This window comes from Cygnus atratus, chromosome 7, assembly GCF_013377495.2.
Source record: "Cygnus atratus isolate AKBS03 ecotype Queensland, Australia chromosome 7, CAtr_DNAZoo_HiC_assembly, whole genome shotgun sequence".
NCBI lineage: Eukaryota > Metazoa > Chordata > Aves > Anseriformes > Anatidae > Cygnus > Cygnus atratus.
The window spans coordinates 22,571,231-22,592,799 of NC_066368.1; the positions used below are offsets into that span (position 1 = coordinate 22,571,231).

The window sequence follows — 21,569 nt, forward strand, 5'->3', positions numbered from 1 at the left end:
ATGAGAAGTTTGTTTTGCACTTACCTTGTATTACTGTAAAAACTAGGGTTTGAGTGCTAGAATATAATTCACTACCACTCATTACACCCAACCTATAGCTGATTTAGTTGGTGAATTTGAGGATATCAGTCTGAATTTTATCTCAGTACTAAACCATGATTTAGAAAGAATAAACTCAGAATTAGTATGTTATAGGTGAAAAGTCCCTGGCAATTCCTCAGTGAACTGCATTTGACTCAAGCTGTGTCAGTCTGCAGAGGGATGTTAGATGTTGTGCTTCAACCCAACAACATATATCTAATATTTTATTCAAAAAGGTTGCTTATTTGTACTAGCATTAGCATGTGAGAAGAGAAATGTGCCAAGAAGGCCATTAAGGCATAATACTGCAGGGCGCTGCAATAGCAAAGATAAAGAAAGCCAACTGAAGTGCATTGTGCTCTCCGTTTGTTCTCATCAGCCAGACAGAAGAGCTTTCTCTTTGCAATGTATGTGTCTTGGAGCACAATAAACGTTTCTTTGCAATCTGATCCTAACTCCACTCTTCTGCTGTAATGAGCACAGCTGTGGAAAAAAGCCAACAGCAGCTTTCTTGATAGTTGGGATGGGGTGGCTGGGAAGTGAAACTCAGTGCAGTGCCGTGCAGTGCAGTGCAGTGAGCTAAAGCATATATAGCTACCTTTTGTCCAGTGGGTGTAATATTTCAATTGAAGATCTTTATAACACAGTAAAACTCAAATAAATAAATAAATAAATAAATAAAACAAAAAAAAATGTACCACATACCCGCTGCATGGAAATGTGGTGACAATGGGGTATGTGTAGATATTAAACCAGTATTTCTCCCACCCAGCAACTGTGACGATGCCCATTGCACAAGGAAAACTGGTGGGGATTTTTCTTAATGAAAGCGTTGAATTGTCAGCAAGGAAATGCTGTACAGATAGACATGATTTCAGCAAGAGTTCATTTGGGAAAAAAAAATGTTGATGGATAACATTCTTAAATGATATTTCAATCTGTATTGATTTGATTTCATTCAAATGAAATTGAGATGCCAATAATTTCATTTGGCATGTCAGAGTGCAGTGTTCGAGGCGCAATGAAAAATGATTTGCTTTCCCTTGGAATTTTGTTTTCCATTAAATTCCAGGTGTTGTTGTTGCTGCCTGGGGTAGCAGCATCTTGGAGCTGGAAAAGGTTACCCACATTTCACTATTCCACTGTCAGCAATGAGATTTCCACCCAACGTTAATCCAGCCTACTGTAGACAATAGTGCTGTCAGCAACTGTTTTGGGTTCAGTCCCTCACTGCCAAGCCAAGATAGAGATGCACTGGCAACAAGGCTGTTTCTTTGGTCTACAGCTAGCACCTGCATGATAGCAAGTCAAATTCTGATTGAAATCATTTGAAGGTTCTAACATTTGCATCTCTTCAATCAGCTTTCACCATCCCGAGCTAAAAAAAGAAAAAAGGAAGAAAAAAAAAAAAGGTCCCCCTCCTTGCGCAATATCTTTTAATGCTGTACAGAGCAGGAAACACCACCAGAGGAAGGAATATTCCACATCCTCCCTCCACCCCTTTTAATTAAAATTGAGTAAAGTCTTGTTTTTGTAAGTAAGTCTATACTGTCATGTATCATGTTTGAACTATTTGAGGATATTCTCAGCATTAGGCATATTTCAAAAGTGGAAATATTATTTTAACCAGAGCTGAAAGTGGGATTTTCCAAAGTGGGACACCAAATGAGAGTCTTGTTAGAAGCATCAGGCTGTTTCATTAGAGAAAAAAGGAGGAACATGTGGATCTAGAAAATAAAATGCACATTTTAGTGATGTGTCAGTAGAACTATATATTTAATACAGTCATGAAGTAGGGCCCAGGCCGATGTAGTGTTGCAAGGACCTGGGACCGCCTAGGTTCAGCAGAGCGTTTGCAGAGCAGTCCAGGTAAGTTGGGTGGGTGCAGTTTGGGCACTGCAATGCTGCTTGCTTATTGCTGCTCTGCTTGTCACTGTCTGCGCACGTTAGGTGTTCAAAGGCTCTGCACATTCAGGCAGGTAGGCTGGTAGTGACGTGGGCATGTTGGTTACTTCACTTGCAAAACTCAGATTCCCAAAACTTTTTTTTTCTTTTTTTTTTTCACCTTCCTCTCAGTTTCAGTGAAAAACAAGGACCTAATTCCCTAAAAACCAACCTGATAATCTTGTGCTCTATTGAAAGAACTCTACTTCATACCTGTACAGGATTATCACCTCCCTTTGAGCTGGTGGTTTGTATCCCAGCTAAAAGCGAAGGATTTATTCTGCTGAAAACACACCGTGAGTTTTCTCACTGGTCTGCAGCCCCCAGACAGATTCAGAGAGCATTCAGATTTCTCATGGCCGTGATCCAGGCAGTGAGGAAAGAATGTTTGGAGAACCACTAGCTGTATGCAACCACTTTAATTCATGGCTTTATACTGCAATCAGTGATTTGCCATGAATTTTTATTAGCAGGTATTTCACAGTAAGAAATATCCAGTTAGCCTTGTTTTTCTGCTTAACAGAAAAAAAAATCATGAAAATCAATGATACAGAAACTCTGCTTATGCAAACTGTTTCATCAAGAAGGGAAAAAATCATGTTCAGTTCATACACGAAAATTTGTACTTCTTTCTGGCATATGAGTGACTAGTATTGTGTGCTAGTGTAGTAACAGGATAAAGGCAATCAAAATACACTCACGTTCATACAAGATTCTTGCATCTGCTTAAATCTGAGAGAGGTGTGAGTTTTTCTGATCAAGTTGATTGTGGGCATAGACAGGGGAACAGTCATGCATTTTGAAGGGAGTGATGCATTTCCCCAAGCTACAAGAGGACAAGTTCCTACAGCAAACATAAGGAAAACTGTGAAATTTGGGTTTTGGGGCTTTTTTTCTTCCTTGCATGTCCTATGTTCAGATAAGGTCCCACTGCAGTGCTCTTACTTGTGCTAGACAGAACCTAATAGGCATAATTTGTTTAATAAGGTATTACCAATCTTTTGTCACATTTAGGAATTCAACAGTATTAGACTTTTTAAGAGCCTGGATGATGAGAAAGTCTTTATGACCTGTTTTAACTGACTGTACTTGAATGCATTCAATTACATTTCTCAATGAAATTGGTCTCCATGCAATAGAAAGTCTGCAAAGCCCCATAATTCAAACAAATCTTATTTGCTTAACTGTTGAAACAACTCACAATGAGCACAGCTTAATATAACAGCATAATACCATGATCACATTGCAGAGTTCTAATTGAAAAGTAATTTACTTTTAAATAGGGAAGATCATTTCTTTGTTAGTTTTTTAACTTTATGTTTTTAATTTCAGATCTCCTTCCCCTTCCAGAGGAAGTTAGAGATGCCATAGCTTTAATGTCTGTTTTAGCTGCAACTCAAATATTCGCTTTCTGTAAGAAAATCTAAACCAGGAGGTATGCTATTTCTCCTGATTTGAAAGTCATTAAAGGCAAGTACACTGTAAGTTCAAGTGCTGGTAGGTCAAAGAGAAATTCACAGCCCTGACAGCATGAACTTGAAAAGAAAGACAACCCTTTCTTTTCAATGCAATTGTCCATGCAGCTGCAGCTTTCAATTGCATAGTCTCCCTGAGCACATTGCTTTTTAAAAATCCAAATGAAATCTCTCTGATTTGGATTTTCAGTTGAATGTATAAGACATAGAAGGAAGTGGTAGCAGCTAAGTCAGGAATTAAAGCTACTGCACTGCTGACCTCAGACAGATGTTCTGGAAGAGGGAGACCTGAAATAAGGAGAAGCTATGTTATCATTTATCATACTTTCTCCTTATATCTATTTACAGATGACTTGCTGACAAGGATTTGCTGCCCTCCAATGGGGAAGAGCAAGAAGGAAATCATCATATTGATCTTCAGTCTGCCAGTCTTCCATGTTTTCTAATTGCAAACAACATTGAAAAAGTAAAAGGTGTGTATCCATCTATCTACACACATCAGTAGGTAGATATACCTCTACATGTATCTGTAGGTGGATAGATATACACTTTTTACTTTTTCAGTGTTGTTAGCAATTAGAAAAAATGAAGGAGTAGAAAATCAATGTGATGTTTTCCTCCTTGTTCTTCCTCCGTGGAGGGCAGCAAATCCTCATCTGCAAAAAAATCCTTACTCTAACAAGTCAAGATCTGTGGATAACACCCATCCCTCCCAGGAATGAGCTAACATTAGGTTAGCAAATACCATGCAGGAAATATTTATGGACATACTAATCTGCCTCAACCCTGTGTCTCTGCTAAAGGGCAAAAAATCCCTTTTGGATTTAGGGCAATGGCATGTCAGTGCCCCTGGCTAATACAGCTCTGGGCTGGATGGGCAATGTTACTGCCGATGGGACAAATCACAGTCTTCTTGTGCCAGTACTTTTATCCAACAGCTTGGTGTCTTTGATCAGCGTCTTCCTGCTTTCACTATCCATGGAGATGTCCTGGTACGATTTTGTAATTCTGTATTTGTGAACAAGCTAATAAATTGCAATAATGTGATGGAGCTTGAAATGAATTCTGTAATGTTATGTGATTGACAGTAAAATAGGTAAAGAGCTGGTCTTTTTCTTGATATTTTTGTTCTTACTGATCACAGCATGTATCTGAAAGGGATGTTTGAAAGTAAAAAATGTGCATTTGTGTGTCATGAGAGCACAGATATTTGATACCTGGAGGAAGAAACACAAAGCATAGGCATTGCCACACAGAGGGACAGTGCTTAGAAAATATTTATTCTCTGCTCTTGTTGCCTGACTGCAGTTTTGGGGTGAGCATTTTCCTTTCAGCCAGTGTAAGCCTGTGGAGAGCTGAGTGTGCTCTGAGAGCATATTGCAATCTTCTCAACAGGGTTTTGGGTTCGTACACTTGTTTTCTGGGTTTGGTTTCCAGTAATGGTTTGTCAAGGGACATCTCCCCACCCAAATTATGCACTGACTCCAATGGACGAGTATGTTAAGCAGAAGCTAGAATAGAAGTGTTTGGCACAGGGGTGGGACCTCTGAGAGGATGAGTGGCAGTACACCATGAAGAAATACAGATTTGCTCTCAATGCCTCTCAAGAATTTGCTTTCAGGCATTTCCAGGCTCTGGATCTTGCTGGTTGTGTAAAATACAGTGTCGCTGTACCATGCTTCTGTCTGTGGCCTGAATGTGGCTAACTCTTCTGAGCCCCACACAAACAGGGCGTAGTTGAAGGTAAGGATCTCATGGAAATGACACAAGGCGCTTTTTATTTCACTTTCACTCATATAACCATTCATAGATCTCCTGTTCTCCAAAATCACTCAGAAATACCCAAACCTGAGCTTTCTGGAGTAATCTTAACAGGAGGGGAAGAGGGCTGGCCAGCGCGGAAGGGAAGGCATGGAAGCCGCAGCACCATTTGCCACATCTGCTCTCCCTCACATCGCTTTCAGATTTGAAGCCTCCTTGTTACACGAATCTGATCATTATCTTCTGCCACTCTTCATTCATGGTTGGGATTGCATCTCTCTTACTAGCATTAACCCATCCAGAAGTTTCTTTGTGACTTCAGGTACCAGTCAGCCAAACAGCAGTTGGGTGCCACAGGTAGTCCCAGGTTGGTCATTTTGCCACGGCTAAAATATGTATATTCAGATCTATAGAAAAAAATAATGACAACAGCAAAGATTTGAGGTAATTTTGTCTTTCATTTATCACAAACTCATTTTTCAAGTGTAGCATTAGCTGAAGCAGAATGCTAGAAAGACATTAGCTTTATTGTAAGAATCATAGGGAGATATAATGAGATAAAACTGATTTAGTGGGCACAAAAATACAGTTTGCTTTTGTGATATTTTTTTCCCCACCCCACTTGTGGGTCTTAGGCTCATTGGACATATTTTCTTGCAGACGGGATCTGATCATCACCATCCAACTATTGCAACTCAGGTTATTCTAGTCTTTGCAGAGATTCATCACTTCTGTTGCAGAAGTGCATTGCCTTTACGATGGGTGCTATAGTGACTGGGACAGCCAACAAAACTGAATATAAAGCCACCAAAATAGCTGTTAAATGAGCAAGTGCCTGTCACTGAGGAAGGCTCCAAAATCCTGGGTTTTATCCAGCCCAAATTGTTCCGTCCGCTCTTATCAGGGAGCTGATGGTTGGTTCCCATTTGGTTACAATTTACATCTAGTTGGCAGCGTGCAGCTGGAGAGAAGCCAAGTTTTGTATCAGGATGAGTGTTTGGTAACAGATGTCTAATGTTTCCCAACACATTTAGCTCATGTGATAGGAATCATGAGCTAGTTTAGTAAAGCTGAGCAGTTGGGTAATTACAAACCTTTGCTCCCATCATTTTCTCATTTATTCTTTTTAGCTGCCTAGTTAAGATTATTCTGAATTTTTGTATTTATAGTTTGGGGAAAAAAAAAAGCTTGAAATGTGTTTTGGAGTAATAGTTGTCCTATGAAGCAATTGCTTATTTAAATGGTTGGAAATTTCCAGCAGTGCAGAAAGCCACATGTTTTCCTCTCCTGTTCTGCATAACAGGCATTGCCCAAATGCTTTGGCTGTGGCCCCAGCACTGCTTTTTCAAAGTAACAGGACATGTAGACGATGGTATTTATTCATGATCCCCCTGAGAAATCTGTTTTCTTGCATGTGACGCCTGTCCATGCTGAAGGTGATACAAAACCAAGTCCTTTAATAGTGACTCTTTAAGGGTATTTATTTTATTTGGAGGGAGAGAAGGAAATGGTGATCCCACACCCCAACTCTTCCATAGGAGGACACCGATACTCGTGTGACCAATACAGACAGTCGTTTGAATGAGATTTCGGTAGGTATCTCTGTCATTCAGATTTGCAATAAACCTTGGAGGAGAGACTGGGAGATTGTGCAGCACGCTCATGTTTGACCTGTATGTGAACATTTCCTCCTCTGTATTGTTTTCTGAAGTCCCAAGTGGAGAAGCTACCTCTCCTGTTAGCTACAGGAGTGAACTGTCAGCTCTGGTTGAGCTGGTTTTATAGGGCAGGTTACAAAACCCGATTTATATTAAACAAAAAAGCCCCATTAGTGCACTGGGAGTTGCTGTGTTGCCTCCCCCAAGCTCCTCTGAAAATCGCAGCCTTCGTTTTAAAAGCTCTTTATTAAAGAAGCAGAATAGGCACTTAGCAAGGACACTATGAAACACAAACTTTTTGTTGTTCCTTGTTGCTTGGATTTGTTATGTTTTGACAAATTTTATCTATTTGTTATTTTTGTGTGTTTCCAGCTGTGATTTTCCAGGCATTCAGGCCTTTGATATCTGGTTTAAAAAGAACCAGTACCAAAATATCCCATGAAGGGCTCTTTCCGAATAACGTCTATTCCAATTAGGGTCAGAAAATCCCAGAAATCTCAGTATAGAAAGGTTGAGCCTGGCATCTGCGTAGCTCCAGAACATCACTGAATGCAGATGTGATGCTGATCAGTTGTCACACCTCAGAGCTTGCCCGAGACATCTTCCTAATACACCTCTTGTCTATTAAATTATGAACTTAAAATACAAATATTTTCAATCACCAACTCTTGCAGAGGTCAAAAAGTCATATTTTTAATCTGTCAAATTTCAGAGCACGACTATATGGCTGCGTATTTAGAATATAACTGCCTTTCTCATTAGTCTCCTGAGTATCAGATGGGAAGAGACTGTGGCATCTGCAAAGTGGTACCCAGAATAAATATGCCCTGACCTGACACACAGATATTTTTCACACAGAGTACTGAGTTATTTCCACATCAGCTTGCACAAGTGTTGTCAAACCGTCTCTACCATTCATGCCGTCTCTGTTATATTCCCAAGGAATATCCCAAGAATCCTCCACAGTATCTCAGATTTCCTAAACCTGGTCCAGAGCTGAACATATTCCAATTGACACACCATGATTTTTAAATTACTTCTGTATTTCTTTGCACTATGTTCCCAGTGTATCAAAAGGCTCCCCTTTGTTTTGGAGGTGATAAAATTAAGACATCCCACGTGCTTATCCCTAGAACTTTTTAGGGCACAAACTGCAGAACCCTAGTAGTTTTTGTTTAGAGAGTTTAGACATGCTCAAATTAACAAAGTTAAAAGACGAAAGCTGAATTCATATTCTTAATTTTAGGGTGAGGATTACACCCTGATTTCTGATTTATGAGATGCCTTGGAAATATCTGCACTTGGGTATTTTTATTTAAATGACTGATGAGATTTATTCTTAACTTTGCAGGGCTGTTTCTTAGTTTGTAGGAATTTGATTTGAAGGTGGACTTAGACCTTTGTAGCTGGGAATAAAACAGAATTCAGATGTGCCTGTTGTTAGTAAGCATGTGAAGGGCTTGCATGCTTGATTTTACACGTTTTTGTTTCACTATATATTTTTTTAATTTCTTTTGTTTCTAGGATGCCTAGAAAGCTGCATCTAGTTTGTTTCATAGGCTTCATTGTTCTTATATGTACTGACTGCATATAAGCAGTCTTATCTGTCAGAAAGAATTAACTGAGGAATTTCAAAAAACAATAACAGTAACACTATAAGTACATTTTTTAAACAAAATAATAAATTATCACATTTTTTTACTTGAAAGGCCATTAGCAGAGCTTTCAGCTTCTGCAACTCAGCACACAAAATGATGAGGAAGTTGTGTCTGGAGCAGAAGATCCTTGTTCCCATCAAACCAAGGCATTTTCAGGAGAATTGGTGGATCTTCCAGGGGCTGGGACAAACATCCTGCTTGCCTTGCCAGCACAGGGGCGTCTTCGACTTAGTTTTGTCCTCCCATGTCACATGACGTGAACTGTGCATCATTTTGGTAGGACTGCACCATTATTCAGGACAATTTTCCTCCGACTTTGCTGTATGTTTTTGGAGACCCTAGTCCTTCTGAGACACTGTTGTTTGGCATCTCCCGTCCCCTCCTTGCTCAGCACTGAGAAATCTCGCTGCTTGCCCAGCGGAGGCAGGGTAGCTATTTCCCTGCCTATCTGAGAGCAAGTGATCCCTCTGGCTGGCATCTTCTTTCCTGCCTCCTTCCACCAAGGGAGTCTCCCAAGCCTTGGGCAAATTTAATGCAGGGCTTTTTGAGTAGCAGTTTTGCCTCAGTTGTTTCACTGCTGAAAGGAAATTTTCTCATGCTTGGATTTCATCTTTCTAGCAATTATAAATCATTAGAGGTATTTAACTGGTCAGGAAAACAGAAGATAACTCATATGCTGTCTATACATTTATCATGAAAATTAGACCCGTCTCATCGCACTGTCACCCCTAAAATGATGTGTCTTTGGTGATTTAGAAGGGAACATATAAATATGGCTTTCTCTTACCAGAGCTCCTTTCAGCTCCAGGTTTAATATGCACTTCATGATTAGTATAAAGTGATCAATAAGCAGCTGTGTCACACAAGGTTATCCCAAGTTCAAAGCAGGCTCGGTGCTGATTAGTTTCCAAAATCGGATGCAGTCAGGCTGCTGTGGTCACAGGAGCAAGGTCACTGAGAGGATCTGGTGACAGTATAAATAATAAAGCAGAGCTTATCTGATTTGTTGACAGTATCCCCAATATAAGATTGCACTTTATTGCATTGTATTTAGGGGTTTATGATGTGACCTTTCACCTTTTGTGACACCTCTCGGTTTTTCTCTTTCACCACAATTTTTTTTCTTTCTCCTCCAATGTCATTTCAGTTTTAAATAGAATAAAGAAGTTGTTTTGAGGGGAGTAAGTCAGTAAATCAATGTCATCCCATTACTGAATTAGATTAGAAACAGGCATGACAGATAAGATACATTAGAAAGATAGGCAGATATGTATATATGATTGTAGCTAACACTATGATATTTTATCTCTACTCTAGCGTTATCATGCTCAAATGAAGCACTGGGGTGAAATAGCGGATTATGGTCTATCTATTAATTGCAAGATAATATGGCTGAAGTTAAATACCAAAAACTGTGCTTCCAAGCCAGTTCCCCCTTTCCACCCTCCATGCCTCCCTTCATGATTCGTCAACGCTCTTTTCCCATACAAGTCTGTGTCACCAACAGCCAAAGGTTGCTCATGCACAGGGCCTTCTCCAGCAGCTGAATGTCAAACTTTATTGAGTGGGTGGATCCTGTTCATCCATTTCCCTTCCGAGCCTTTCTAAAAATACCATAAACCTTGACAAGGAGCTATTTTAGAGGAATCATATTCATGAGGATAGTCATGGGAAGCTTATTTTGGCAGGCTTGCATGTGTTGGATTTGCATGCATCCCTAGTTAAGGGCTTTGTGAACTTCTGTTACAAGCCAGTTGCACATGGGCTAAAGAGGGAGCATCTGGATTTTGGGACCTCCTGGGCTGGAATTTCTACTCCAAGTTGAGTTTATAGAAGGAAAAGAAGTGAAGATATCCTTATAGGAATGCTAATATGTGACTGAATTCATTCATTTCAGGCATTTGCACACCAGCCCTCAGCTTATCGGATCTGATTTCATAAAACCTGGCTGTGATTTCTCTCCAGGGACCTTAATGATCTTGCCACTTTCAATAAACATTTATAGAAACTACTGCCAGCCTGTGGATAAGAGAAACTTGTATGAGAGACTTTATGTTCCAAAAATACTTAAAGACCAAAAAAAACCACCCTCTCTTCACCAGAAGATCAATAGAAATGTCAAAATGTAGCGTTTGTTGGGTAGCTGGAGCTGAATTACAGTACCAGACATTTGCATTGTAGGCATGCAGTAGGTATGTTTGCTTTTCTCACTTCGAAAACTGCAAATTGGAGTTATGCTACAATTGGGACCAGTGAAACAATGAGTGTGAATAAAAGCAAACTCTAAGAGATAAGATGGAAATTAAGCAGGTAAACGCTGTTCCACACTCATGCCATGCGGGTACAGTATTGCGCAGTACTCATGTTTGCACCTCTAAGAAATTTCCATTTTTTCGCATAAAAAAATCCAGATATGAAGCCGAAGCTGCCTTCTTCGCTAACCTGAAACTGTCTGATTTCAACATCATTGACACCCTTGGAGTTGGAGGGTTTGGACGAGTTGAGCTGGTAGGTAACCTTTTCTTCTTTGAACTTTGTGTGATGTCCGGGAACCACTACTGTGTTACAAGTCTTTTTATTTTTCTTCAGTATTACAATAGAATTCCCAGAAGAGAAGTATGTGATAGGATTATATATTTTCTAATGGTGGAAGAAAGCTGCATGACATTTCTGGGTAAATAAAAACGAATGAATAAATACTTTGCAGTAATTGAAAAATATATACTAGGTTGAGGAGAGAGGAGCACGTGTCGTTTCTCTCATACATTGAAGCAATACTGTTTATAACATTGATTGTCTTTTAGCAAGAACCTGAATAGTTGCACAGCTGTTGAGTAAGTGATAAGATTGAAAGAGCAAAAAAATCTTAAAATCTTACTTAGCCAAAACTGGAATAATGGTGCGATGTCTCCTCTAAGCAGTTTCTAATTCAGATCTAGAGGTAGATCTACTTGATTATCACGGAAACTGTAGATTCAATTATAATAACAATTCACAGAAAAACAGTATTTCACTAAAGATTCTGTGAATTTTAGTGAAAAAGCAAAAACAGGGCTTGCTTTTTGCTCTGCTTAGATTTAGAACTATGTAGTCTTTATTAAAACAAAACCTGAGCAGGAGGAGCATGGATCGGCAGCTGTTTTGTGACCATTTGTAATATCATGTAAATACAAAAACTTGTAATAGGAAGAAGGAGCTTAGTTTACATCAACATGCTGACCAAGGAGGAGTTTCTGATACTGAACACCAGTACAGTATGTTAGGAACTCCTCTAAGTTAGGAGCAGAAAAGTGAACATTTACTGCTGCCACCACAAAATTTACAGGAAATCCTTACTCTGTAACCATATGAGAGCCCCAAATGACTTTTTTACATTATCCATTTATTGCTGGGAACTGGAAAACTGGCAAAATAAGTAGTTTGGTAATTATTTGTGATGTAATGGATAAAATCAGTATTAAAAGTGGAAGTCATTCTTCCATATGATTTGTTTCTAACTTTTCCTATTTGGATTTATGTAAAACTGTGAAAAACAGAGGACATCAATGAGAACTTTGATCCCTTCCTAGGTTTTTGTTTTTATTTATTTAATATTAGCAACAGTTGTTTTGGAAGATAGTCACCGGAGCTCACGTGCAGCCTGGGAAGGATGTCCTTTCCCCGCTCCTTCTACAGTCATGTTCTGCAGAGGAGACTTTAGAGCAGGAGTTTAATTTGGGTGGTGCTCAACCTCACTTATGAAGGTCTTTCACCATTATAAAGTTCAGGAGATTTGCTTCCTAAGTTGATAACATCACTGGGTATCAGCCCGAGCTAACCTGAAGTGAGGGACCTACCATTTGGGGGCTTGTTTTGAATCTTGGAAGGAGCTTGCTAGGTTTATTTTCATTTCTAAGATTTTTTTTGGTTGATTGGGTGAGTGGGTGGGGTTGTAGGGTTTTTGGGGGGTATATTTTCAAGCTTCGAATACCTCACGTTGTTCCTGGGAAGGTGGATGAGTTTGTCTTCATGGGGGGTTGCTTCAGGTACCCTAAAAATGCACAGATGTGAAAAAAAAATGTACTGTGTTATGGGTGATGGTCATGAGTCCTCTACTTCTGGCTGCGTTCAAAGTTAATTTGGAAGCTATAAGATGTTGAGAAAAACTAAATATTATAGAAGCATGACATCTGGTCAGGTGTGAAGAAGAGCAGGAATGAACATGCTGTCACTTTAACATATCAAATCAGAATCAGGTAGAAATATTTAAATCTTTGCAGAGTTCCAAAACTCAGAAGCCTTCGAGAAGCCCTGGTTCCACCTACAAAGCCTACAAAAGGCTAGTGATGGGAGAAACATTTCGATCACCATTTAGGGTTTTTTTCAAGGATGAGTTTAACTCCCATTGCCCTTGCTCTCCTAAGCAGGGGAATGCTAGTTAAGGTCATTTTCTGGGTAAATTATAAGTACACTGGTGAATCAGACAAAGAGCCTTCTGCTTTCTCATCAGCTTAAACCACTTCCCATATTAATTTCCTGTTGCCTGTTGATGACACTGAAGTTGCTTGTGTGGTGTGATTACAGTTATTCCCTGCATTGTGCCTGGGTGAATGATCCTGCCACATGAAGGAGAAGGGGACAAGACTAGAAGCATTTTCCTTTGGGAAAGGTGTTTCAGTAATCAAGAGAAGTGAGATGGGGAAGAGAGCAAAATTGCAGGAAAATGTGAAGGTATAACATACCAAAGGACTTCTTCAGGTACTGCTCCTAAAGTGAGCATGATAACAATTTGCATTTAGCTCTTCAGACTCGCCAGCAGAGCTAAGTGTCTCAAGAAAACCTTATATTTCAGATTTACATTCCTAAGATTTTTAGTTAAGTAGGAAATAAAGATGTATTACATCACTAAATAGTCATATATGTCTGCTAAAGAGACTGTAGCAGTTCTTAACTAATACTGAATTACACACAGAAGGGTAAAAATATTTAAAAGTTTAGCTTAGCACTCATGATTTCATTATTTTTCTTTATCACCAAGGCAAACTATGTTAATACTCTCTCAGCTTTAAAAAACTAAGTACCTTTACGAATTGCCATTTCATTGCTGAGTACTGGAAAAATGAGGTCATTATGTTATTAAAACAAGAGAATATTTTCATCAAAGCTGAGCCGAGAATTGCTACCTCTTGTTTCTGTCTTCTGTACAAAAAACATGTTTTATGATTTACAGCCAGAAATGAACTAATGCAAAATGTGTCGGAGGACTTGACTCTTTTATTCCTTCCATGTATTACTGCATCTTGCTAATGCACAGCAGTGCTGGAATTTGTTCCTGAAAAACACTGCAATTTTTACACTTTCCAAGAGTAAAATTGATCAAATAAATAAAGTCCATTGCAATGAAGAGGATTTTTATAGCTTAACCCCAGCTGCTGTGGGCAAGCCCCCCAGGGCATCTGTATACCCTTCCAGAGGGCCACTGGTGGTGTCTGGTTGGAAACTGGAATGTCTGGGTCCGAGTTTGGGTCTTGCTGGCCAAAGGCAAATAACGTTCCCATTTGCATGCATTTTTTAATGTTCTGGTGTGGCTTGTGTAAATATAGTTCGCTGTTCCAGGCACGTCCATGAATGCTGGCTGTTTTCAGCGTTCATCCCATCAATGAATTTATATGGTAGTACATGTCCTTCAGGCCAGAGAGCCTGCTATTTAAGTAATTTTTCAATTGTATGGAGATAACATGTGGAAATATCTTTTTGTCTTGGTTTTGTTCCTGTAATAGAAAGCTTATCCCCTGTGGTGAGAAGTCCTGGTTAGCACATGTGGGACCTTTTCTAAGTAGTTTTATTTTCAGTATGTCAAGAGAAATTTCCAACAGATTTGCGTTGCTGTTGTACGTAGTTGGCCCAGATTTTTAATGGCTACCTGGTGCCTCTTACAATGTGTCTTGTCCTTGTGGCCACTGTTCTGCTCCTTTATCCCCAGCTGGACTTTGTCTGCAGTCAGCTTTTATCCAGGCTGCTGTTGAGGGGGCAGAGCAGCTGAGCTGTCCCGTGCTGCTTGCCCTGGGGACCAGCTCTGCCACTGAACGGGAGCGGCATTTCTCGTCAGGCAGAAACCACATCGCGTCCTTGCATGTCAGTCAAAACACGGTCTGCCGAGTCTCCCGTCTTTCCACACTGTTTGCATTGCAGTTAGCTGTGAATATATTAAATTGCCATGAAAATAGGCAATAAGGAGTTTTTCCATGTGCTATCCATGGAAAAGAATCATCGTAGCACTGCTTCTAAACACTGACAGTGAAGTTTCTGTAGCAAGATCATCGAAACAAGTGACCTACGATAGAGCAAACAGAGACATTTGTGTGCGTACAGCACGAGCTGTGTGACACTCGGTGTTTAAAAAAAACAACAAACAGTGGGTTCGAGAGCCCATAATCTGCCCAGGGCCGGCTGGTGCCACATTCCTAGGGCAACCCTTCTGCATTTCAGAGAGCTGCCAAGGCGGTGCAAGCAGCCCCGGGACATCTCTTCCTGTGCCTCTCATCCAGCTTGTGGACACCTCCCTTAGCATGGGAGAAGGGAAATAATAGGACTGGACTTCTTGTGTTTAATAGCACAGATTAACAGATGCATCCACTATTTTTTGCTGCTCAGCTTGTCAGGACTGTGTCAGCTGAGCATCTTCTGTGTTGGCATCCGGGTGCCTCAGTAACACATTACAACAGTGAATGAATCTATCTTCTTGGGTTTGTATCCTGCAAAGCACTACTTTGCAAAGGACAGACATGTAGGTCAGGTGTTCTCAGCCTTCATAAATCATCTCTCCTGAACTTATTGCTCTTGTCTTTGTTCTTTAATTTCCTTTTAATTTAAGTCCTATGTTTCTAATCATCTGCCCCAGGTCACGTGTTCCGGATTTAAATCAAGATTATTTTAGACAGCTCTGAAATAAATGTATCAGAGTATCTGAACATACAAGGTTAGAGTCATTATTGCTATGAATCAGTTCATGTAGATGATGGCTGAGTACAGGTAGACTAAAAATCAGGTCCAGGCCTGAACACATGCCTTGGTTATACTGACATGCAGTTATCACTTTGAACAATCACTCAAAGAAGGGAGAAGGAGATTTTAAATCTCTCCTGTTATTATAAAATTGCAAAAATAATGTTTCCCCCACACCCCATCCACCCCACACCATTGAGGCTTAGTTTCAGCTACATATTTCTCACTTCTCAGGGCAGATATGCTGGCAAAAACCTACAGACTTATACACTACCTCTGCACGTAGGCGAGCTTGGAGGGAGCTGTGCCTTCTGCACTGCTTTGGTAACACATGGTTTGGGGATCCTGAGAGCAACAGTATGAACAGGCAGATTAAGGACAGGCCCAACTTTTAGCCCTGACTTGACAAAATATTTAATCATATGTTTCAATGTTTGTCAGTTTTGCGGAAGTCAGTGGCACTTAGAGCACATATTTCAGCCATATGTTCATTATATCTTGAGCTGGAAGGGACCTAAAGAGATCGATCACTGCTGCCCCACAGCAGAATCAAATACACTTCACAGCTGAATCAAATACACTTAACCACTTCTGACCACTTTTCCCTGATTTGTTATTGAAAGTCTGCAGGGCAGAAGGCTCCCGAGGCAACTTATTCCAGTGCCTACCTGTTCCTCACTGCAAGAAAAGTTTTCCTGATATTTAACACCTCCCAGCCTGTCATTTGTTGTTCTCGTTTCAAGTGGACTTGGGGACACTTTCTTCCCTTCTCATGCAGTAGAGTTGTATATATTTGAAGACCATTATCACATAAACCTGAAATACTCCCCTTTAGAAAAAACAAATGTTCTTCTTGTGAGCTTGACATGTAATTCATGCTTTCTACGTCGGTGGTCATTATATTTTCTCAGTTCCCAGTTGGTTCTCCTCTCTTTTAGCAGTGCCCCGGACTAGGTACGTTAGTCCAACCTGTACCTTCCCATGGTCAGGTAGAGCAGGACAAGTGCAGCTAAGTGCCTTTGCCGTCACTGAATTGCATCCCTTTTATTTCAAGCCATCATTTCAATTTGTAAAAACCAAATTTAATTCCCTTGCTCTTCTCAAAAGCACTCATAGCCCTTTCTATCTCGATTTTAGTATGTGCAAAGTTAATAATATTCTTCCTGTTTCATTATCCAAACCATTAATGAAAGTATGTAATGGTGCTATATACTAGACAAACCCCTTTGAAGTCCTGCTTGTAACCTCCTTTCAGCTTGATGATGGCCACTAAAAACTAAACTCCTTTACAATATGGAGATTAATCAGGACATACACATAAAAACTTAGTTTCTGCCACATTTTACTGGGGCTATGCAAGACCTTTTAAAGTGAGCAGTATGGCATTTTTCATTTTTATTTATGTTCTAAGAAAAATCTGGCCACAGATGATGAAGTGCAATCAAATTTATTATAGCCTCTAGCCTTTTTTTGTAAATGAAAACATTAGTGAATTAATTAGATGGCAAGACAAAAAAACCTGTAATTGTCTTCCAATAGAGTGACAGATGCATAACTCAGACATTTATCAGTGGAAATTTCCAGTTGCATAGCTATCGTTTTGTTACAGCTATTATGAAGCTTTTCACTACAAAGATCAGTCTTCTCTTAAAAATCTTTGAAATGTTTCTTATTTTTAATTGTTAAGAATCCTTTGGTCTCCATCTTTCTGAAAGATTGTGTACTTTGGGTACAGTCAAGGCAAGAAAATTGGTTTTAGTGAAGGATTGGAAGATCAGGTAACTTAGTAAATCCCACATCCAGACAATAATGAAACTACAGCTGTGGAGCTGAGCAAAATGCTACTTATGAAGGTTTGGCCTTTTTTTTTTTTTTCTTCTGCCCTTCTTGACTATATGCAGGATGCTTAATTTGAAACATTTGAGTGATACTGTCAGATAGGGCTTTTTTCTTTATTTTTCCTTTGATTTTTAATTCTCGATGGAATTGAATACATCTTTGGCAGGTGTTACTTTGTAGATTGAAATATATTCTTGGGACTTGTCTGCTAATGGAAAGGATGTTGTCATGGTTTGGAAAGATGAGACACTGTTTGTAGCACATCAAATACTGTTGGAGTCCTGATCAGGATATGAGTTGTCAAGCTGGAGGCTTGGGCTCACGTTGGAGGTAGGAGTAAGATGTAAAAATAGGTGCCGTATTATGGACAAAGCCAAACTCAGGAGTGGGGCTGGGGTTGGAGGTTTGAGACTTTATGTCCATCTCATATTTTCAGGAAACCACAGTAGTGAGTTTTTCCATTCGGTTTAACATATTTTAACTATATAACCCTTCTTCTGGTATTTACTTTTTACTGGAATGATTTTATGCATGAAACAGTTTACATTCCTCACTGGTTTTTAGCCTTTTCCTTCTAGACATTTTTGAAAAAAAAATACTTACTTCTGAGGTTTAGAGAAAGGCGTGAATTTTAATGCATTTCCCAATGTCCTTGCTTATAAAAAACTTAGTTGTTCATGCTGTCAAGCATTGAATAGCAATTTTCAGTACAGGGATCAAAACGTAGAATTATGTATTTTTAGCAAAAGTCAGAATTTGATTAAGTAACTTAAATTGTTAAATAGCTGAGGTTTTCTCAGGAACTTGAATTTTTAGTACATATTTATGTGTACTCATGGAGTATAATTCTGCAGTGTGTTTTCCCACGGAGTCCCATAGCACTCTGATTGTGCTGTATGATAGGACATGATATTTAGTTCTTCCCCAACCAGATGAATCTAGACTTTTTTCAAAGAAAATGAGGACAGCACAGACAGTTTCCACTCTAATGCCCATTTATTTTATTCTTGGATTCAGCCTTCAAAATTTCAGCCTACAGTGTATCCCAGAAACATAATTTTTATTCTACATTTTTTTTCTTCTTAAGGTCTTTTTTTTTAGTCTCGACCCAGTCTCATCCAGCCTGATCGCCAACCCTATTCACACGTGGGCCCCATAAGCTGCATTATTCCTCTTCTCCCAACAGCCTTGATCAAAAACTTGTTCATGTGATGTTGAGCACGAGGTGGAAAGGATAGAGTAAGAAGCACTGGGTAGCTTGCTTATTATGATTTGGAGATGCAAGCTACAATTTCTCTCTAAGCCTTAGGTGAGGAGAGCAGCTGAATCTGGCCTTAAGGAGATGAGCAAAGTATCTTTAAAACCTTAATGGAGACATCTGAAATACTTTGAGGAATAAATATGAGCAAGATATCTCCCCCCTTGCCTAATAAAAACAAATGCTGGCAAAAAAAGCAAGTTGTAAGGCAACAAATATCATTCTGGGGAAGTCTGTTTCATCCTGGGAGAACAGAAGTATATTTAGTACTAAAAACATGCTGTACTCTTTTGCTGGGGGGAAACGCCGCTGCTTTGTTCGTGCAGCAGTTCAGCTGTTGGGATTAGGAGATCTCAGCTTGCCTTCTCGTTAGCCTGTCTGCAGCCCAAGTGCTGCGCTCAGCAACAGCTGCTGCTATTTTTGTTGCTTCAAATGCGTCTAGTTGGGAAGCCGTGGAAAATAAAGGACCCTGTGCATACCCAGCAAGCAAAAGCATTTGCACTTCAGTTCCCAAGCACTGCATTGAGTTAGTTGTTATTTAACGTGATACAAAGATATTCATGTTTCATGATAGCCCTGATTTCTCCATTATTTCCAAATAAAGCACACGTAAGTCAGCTAGCAGAAGCCCTTTAGGAAGGTGTCTAAACTACCATCTGTTGTTATAGAGGTATCGCCATGCCCACAGTGGGTGTTCAGCAGGAGACATTAGCAACAAGAAACTTGTCTGTCAGCAGTGTACACAAGACTTCAAGAAAAGGTTCTGGCCAGCTCCTAAAGGATCACTATCACTGAGTGTTTAGGAAAAAGCCACATCTCCAGAGTAAGATAAATGTTTTTTACTTGCACAAACTCTGCTCACTGTGTGTTCTCATTTGGCTAGGAGCCAGGCCAGCTACCCTGAAGATTAGTAGAAAACTCTGAAGCTTATGAGCAAAGTTTTTGTGAGCGTAGTGTCCAGAAGCTGCAAGAATTCATGTTCAAATATGCTCATTCCATCAGTTAGAAGAAATCTGGGCATTTTTCAGTGGCAAATGCCATTCAAATCGTAACCTCTATTTTAGCTGCCAAAATGTAGGAAAGATAAACTATAAATACAAAATGTGTCCAGGCCTGCTTCCATGCCCATGGGTCTGTTGCTCTTTCATGTCTTTCATGGCTTTAAGGGTCTACACAGAGTATCGTAGAGGAAAATATTATCTGGGTCAGCTTCTTAGAGAAAATGCACAATCACAATTGCACAACAAATGCACAATTTTGTCTTATAAATATCCATTTTCCAAAAAAAAACTGAAAAAGCACTAAGGTAAAAGCCATGTTTATTTGTATGTGAATGATAGCTGTGTTAACAGACCAGGCTTTGAACACACTGTGTGTTTTGGAAGTTGCAGAAGTTTGTACATCATAAAGCAAAACAACATTTTTGGAGTGGTTGCGACATTTTTCTGTAAGCACGGGGAGCACAGGAGAAGCCAGCTAAGGGCTGAGGAAACAAGGACTCAGAAGAGGAAGAGAGAAGGGACTTCTTCTCTTGTCCTTGTCATTCTCCTTCTCCCTCTTCATCTCCTTCTCCACTACTTTTCCTGTCCTCTTCTCCCCTGTGTTTGCATCTTGTCCTAATCTTGTAGCTTTCCTCTTCTACTGAACTCACCACCAAGACATCTTTACCCACTTCATAATGGATTTTTTTAAGTTTCTTTACTGAAGCAGCATTATTTTCTGAATGCTGAGAAGTTAAGTGTAGTCCTGTGAATGTAAATTATTAACAGCAAAATTAAGCCTGTTTCCCTGACTTTTCCTCATGTCCTCTTAAAGGACTTTTGTTGAATGTATTTGCAGATAGCGACCTATCTGTTTGGGTTAACTCAGGGGTGGCTTTGTCGTCATGACACAGGCTGCCAAAAAAGTACCTGCTGACCTGGGTATGGGGCATCATACTGAAGCACAGACAAAGAGGAGGAGATGAGGCGATGACTCAGTGTGGACAGTGCTTCCCAGGTGGCATGTGGCTGCCACCATTAAATTTTGCTTCTGCAGTTGCCTCACTTAGTTATAAACAAGGTTTCTGCTGTTATTTTTTGTCACTGGGATGCAGCTCACTTCCTGGGTAACAGTCCTGCAGAATGACCTGATGTAAAGCATTTTACTTCTCTCACCACTGGTTTTGTACATCACCGTTTAGGGTGGTATTTGGGCTTTATTTCACCATGCTCCCGACTGATTTTCTTTTACCTTTTGACAAGAAAATGTACTATTGTTCCACAAATGAAAAGGATTAGACCCTCCCACAGAGTGTCATTTCTAACAGAGGGCAAGAGCTTACACAGACTGACCAGGAGGGAGCCCAACCAGGATGGAGCCTGATCGGTAGCACCTATAGGTTTATCAGGATTCACTTTTTGGAGGATTTTTGCACTAACAAAGATGGTACGGACCTGTGGTCTGCTATTGGTGGAGGTTTGCTGTTCAGCCTGCTTTGAATTCAGTTTAGCCCGTGCGAGAGGCAGAACTGCAAACATGGACCATGTGCTGGAGCACAATGACGAGGTGGCCGCATAATGGAAGGCTGAAGCATATCTGTGAAAGCAGGGAGAAGGGGAAGTATAACACTGTACTCAGTGTTACAGATTTAATTTGTAGTTTTTTCCCTGCCAGTGGGCCTTTCAGTAAAATATGCAACGTTATTATTTTCGGTGAACATGGACATTTACACTGGCCATGCTGTTTGCTCTTACTCTCAGTGCTCTACATCTCCGAAAGAGATAATTTTGCACTGGTGAAAGGGCAATGACTATGTAAGGACAAAGCAAGGAGAGGAATTAGAAAAGAAGGAGGGAAGGGACTAGAAATGCTTTTTACTTGCAAAAAACTGAGAGAGTTGGAGGCTGCTGGTTACCCTGTGTCAATCATC

General features: G+C 40.0%; 1 protein-coding gene across 4 annotated transcripts in view; it reads left to right on the forward strand.

The window, feature by feature from the left end:
* The window catches only part of PRKG1 (protein kinase cGMP-dependent 1), a 467,733-nt gene that overhangs the window by 419,172 nt on the left and 26,992 nt on the right, over positions 1-21,569 (forward strand). For 3 of the 4 annotated variants that reach the window (XM_035538227.1, XM_035538220.1, XM_035538236.2), the window contains exon 10: positions 10,989-11,085. In XM_035538227.1, the coding sequence (XP_035394120.1) occupies positions 10,989-11,085 (97 nt within the window). Of the gene's footprint in view, positions 1-1,839; positions 1,951-10,988; positions 11,086-21,569 lie in introns of those variants that run through there. The other variant, XM_050711884.1, reaches the window with a different exon arrangement.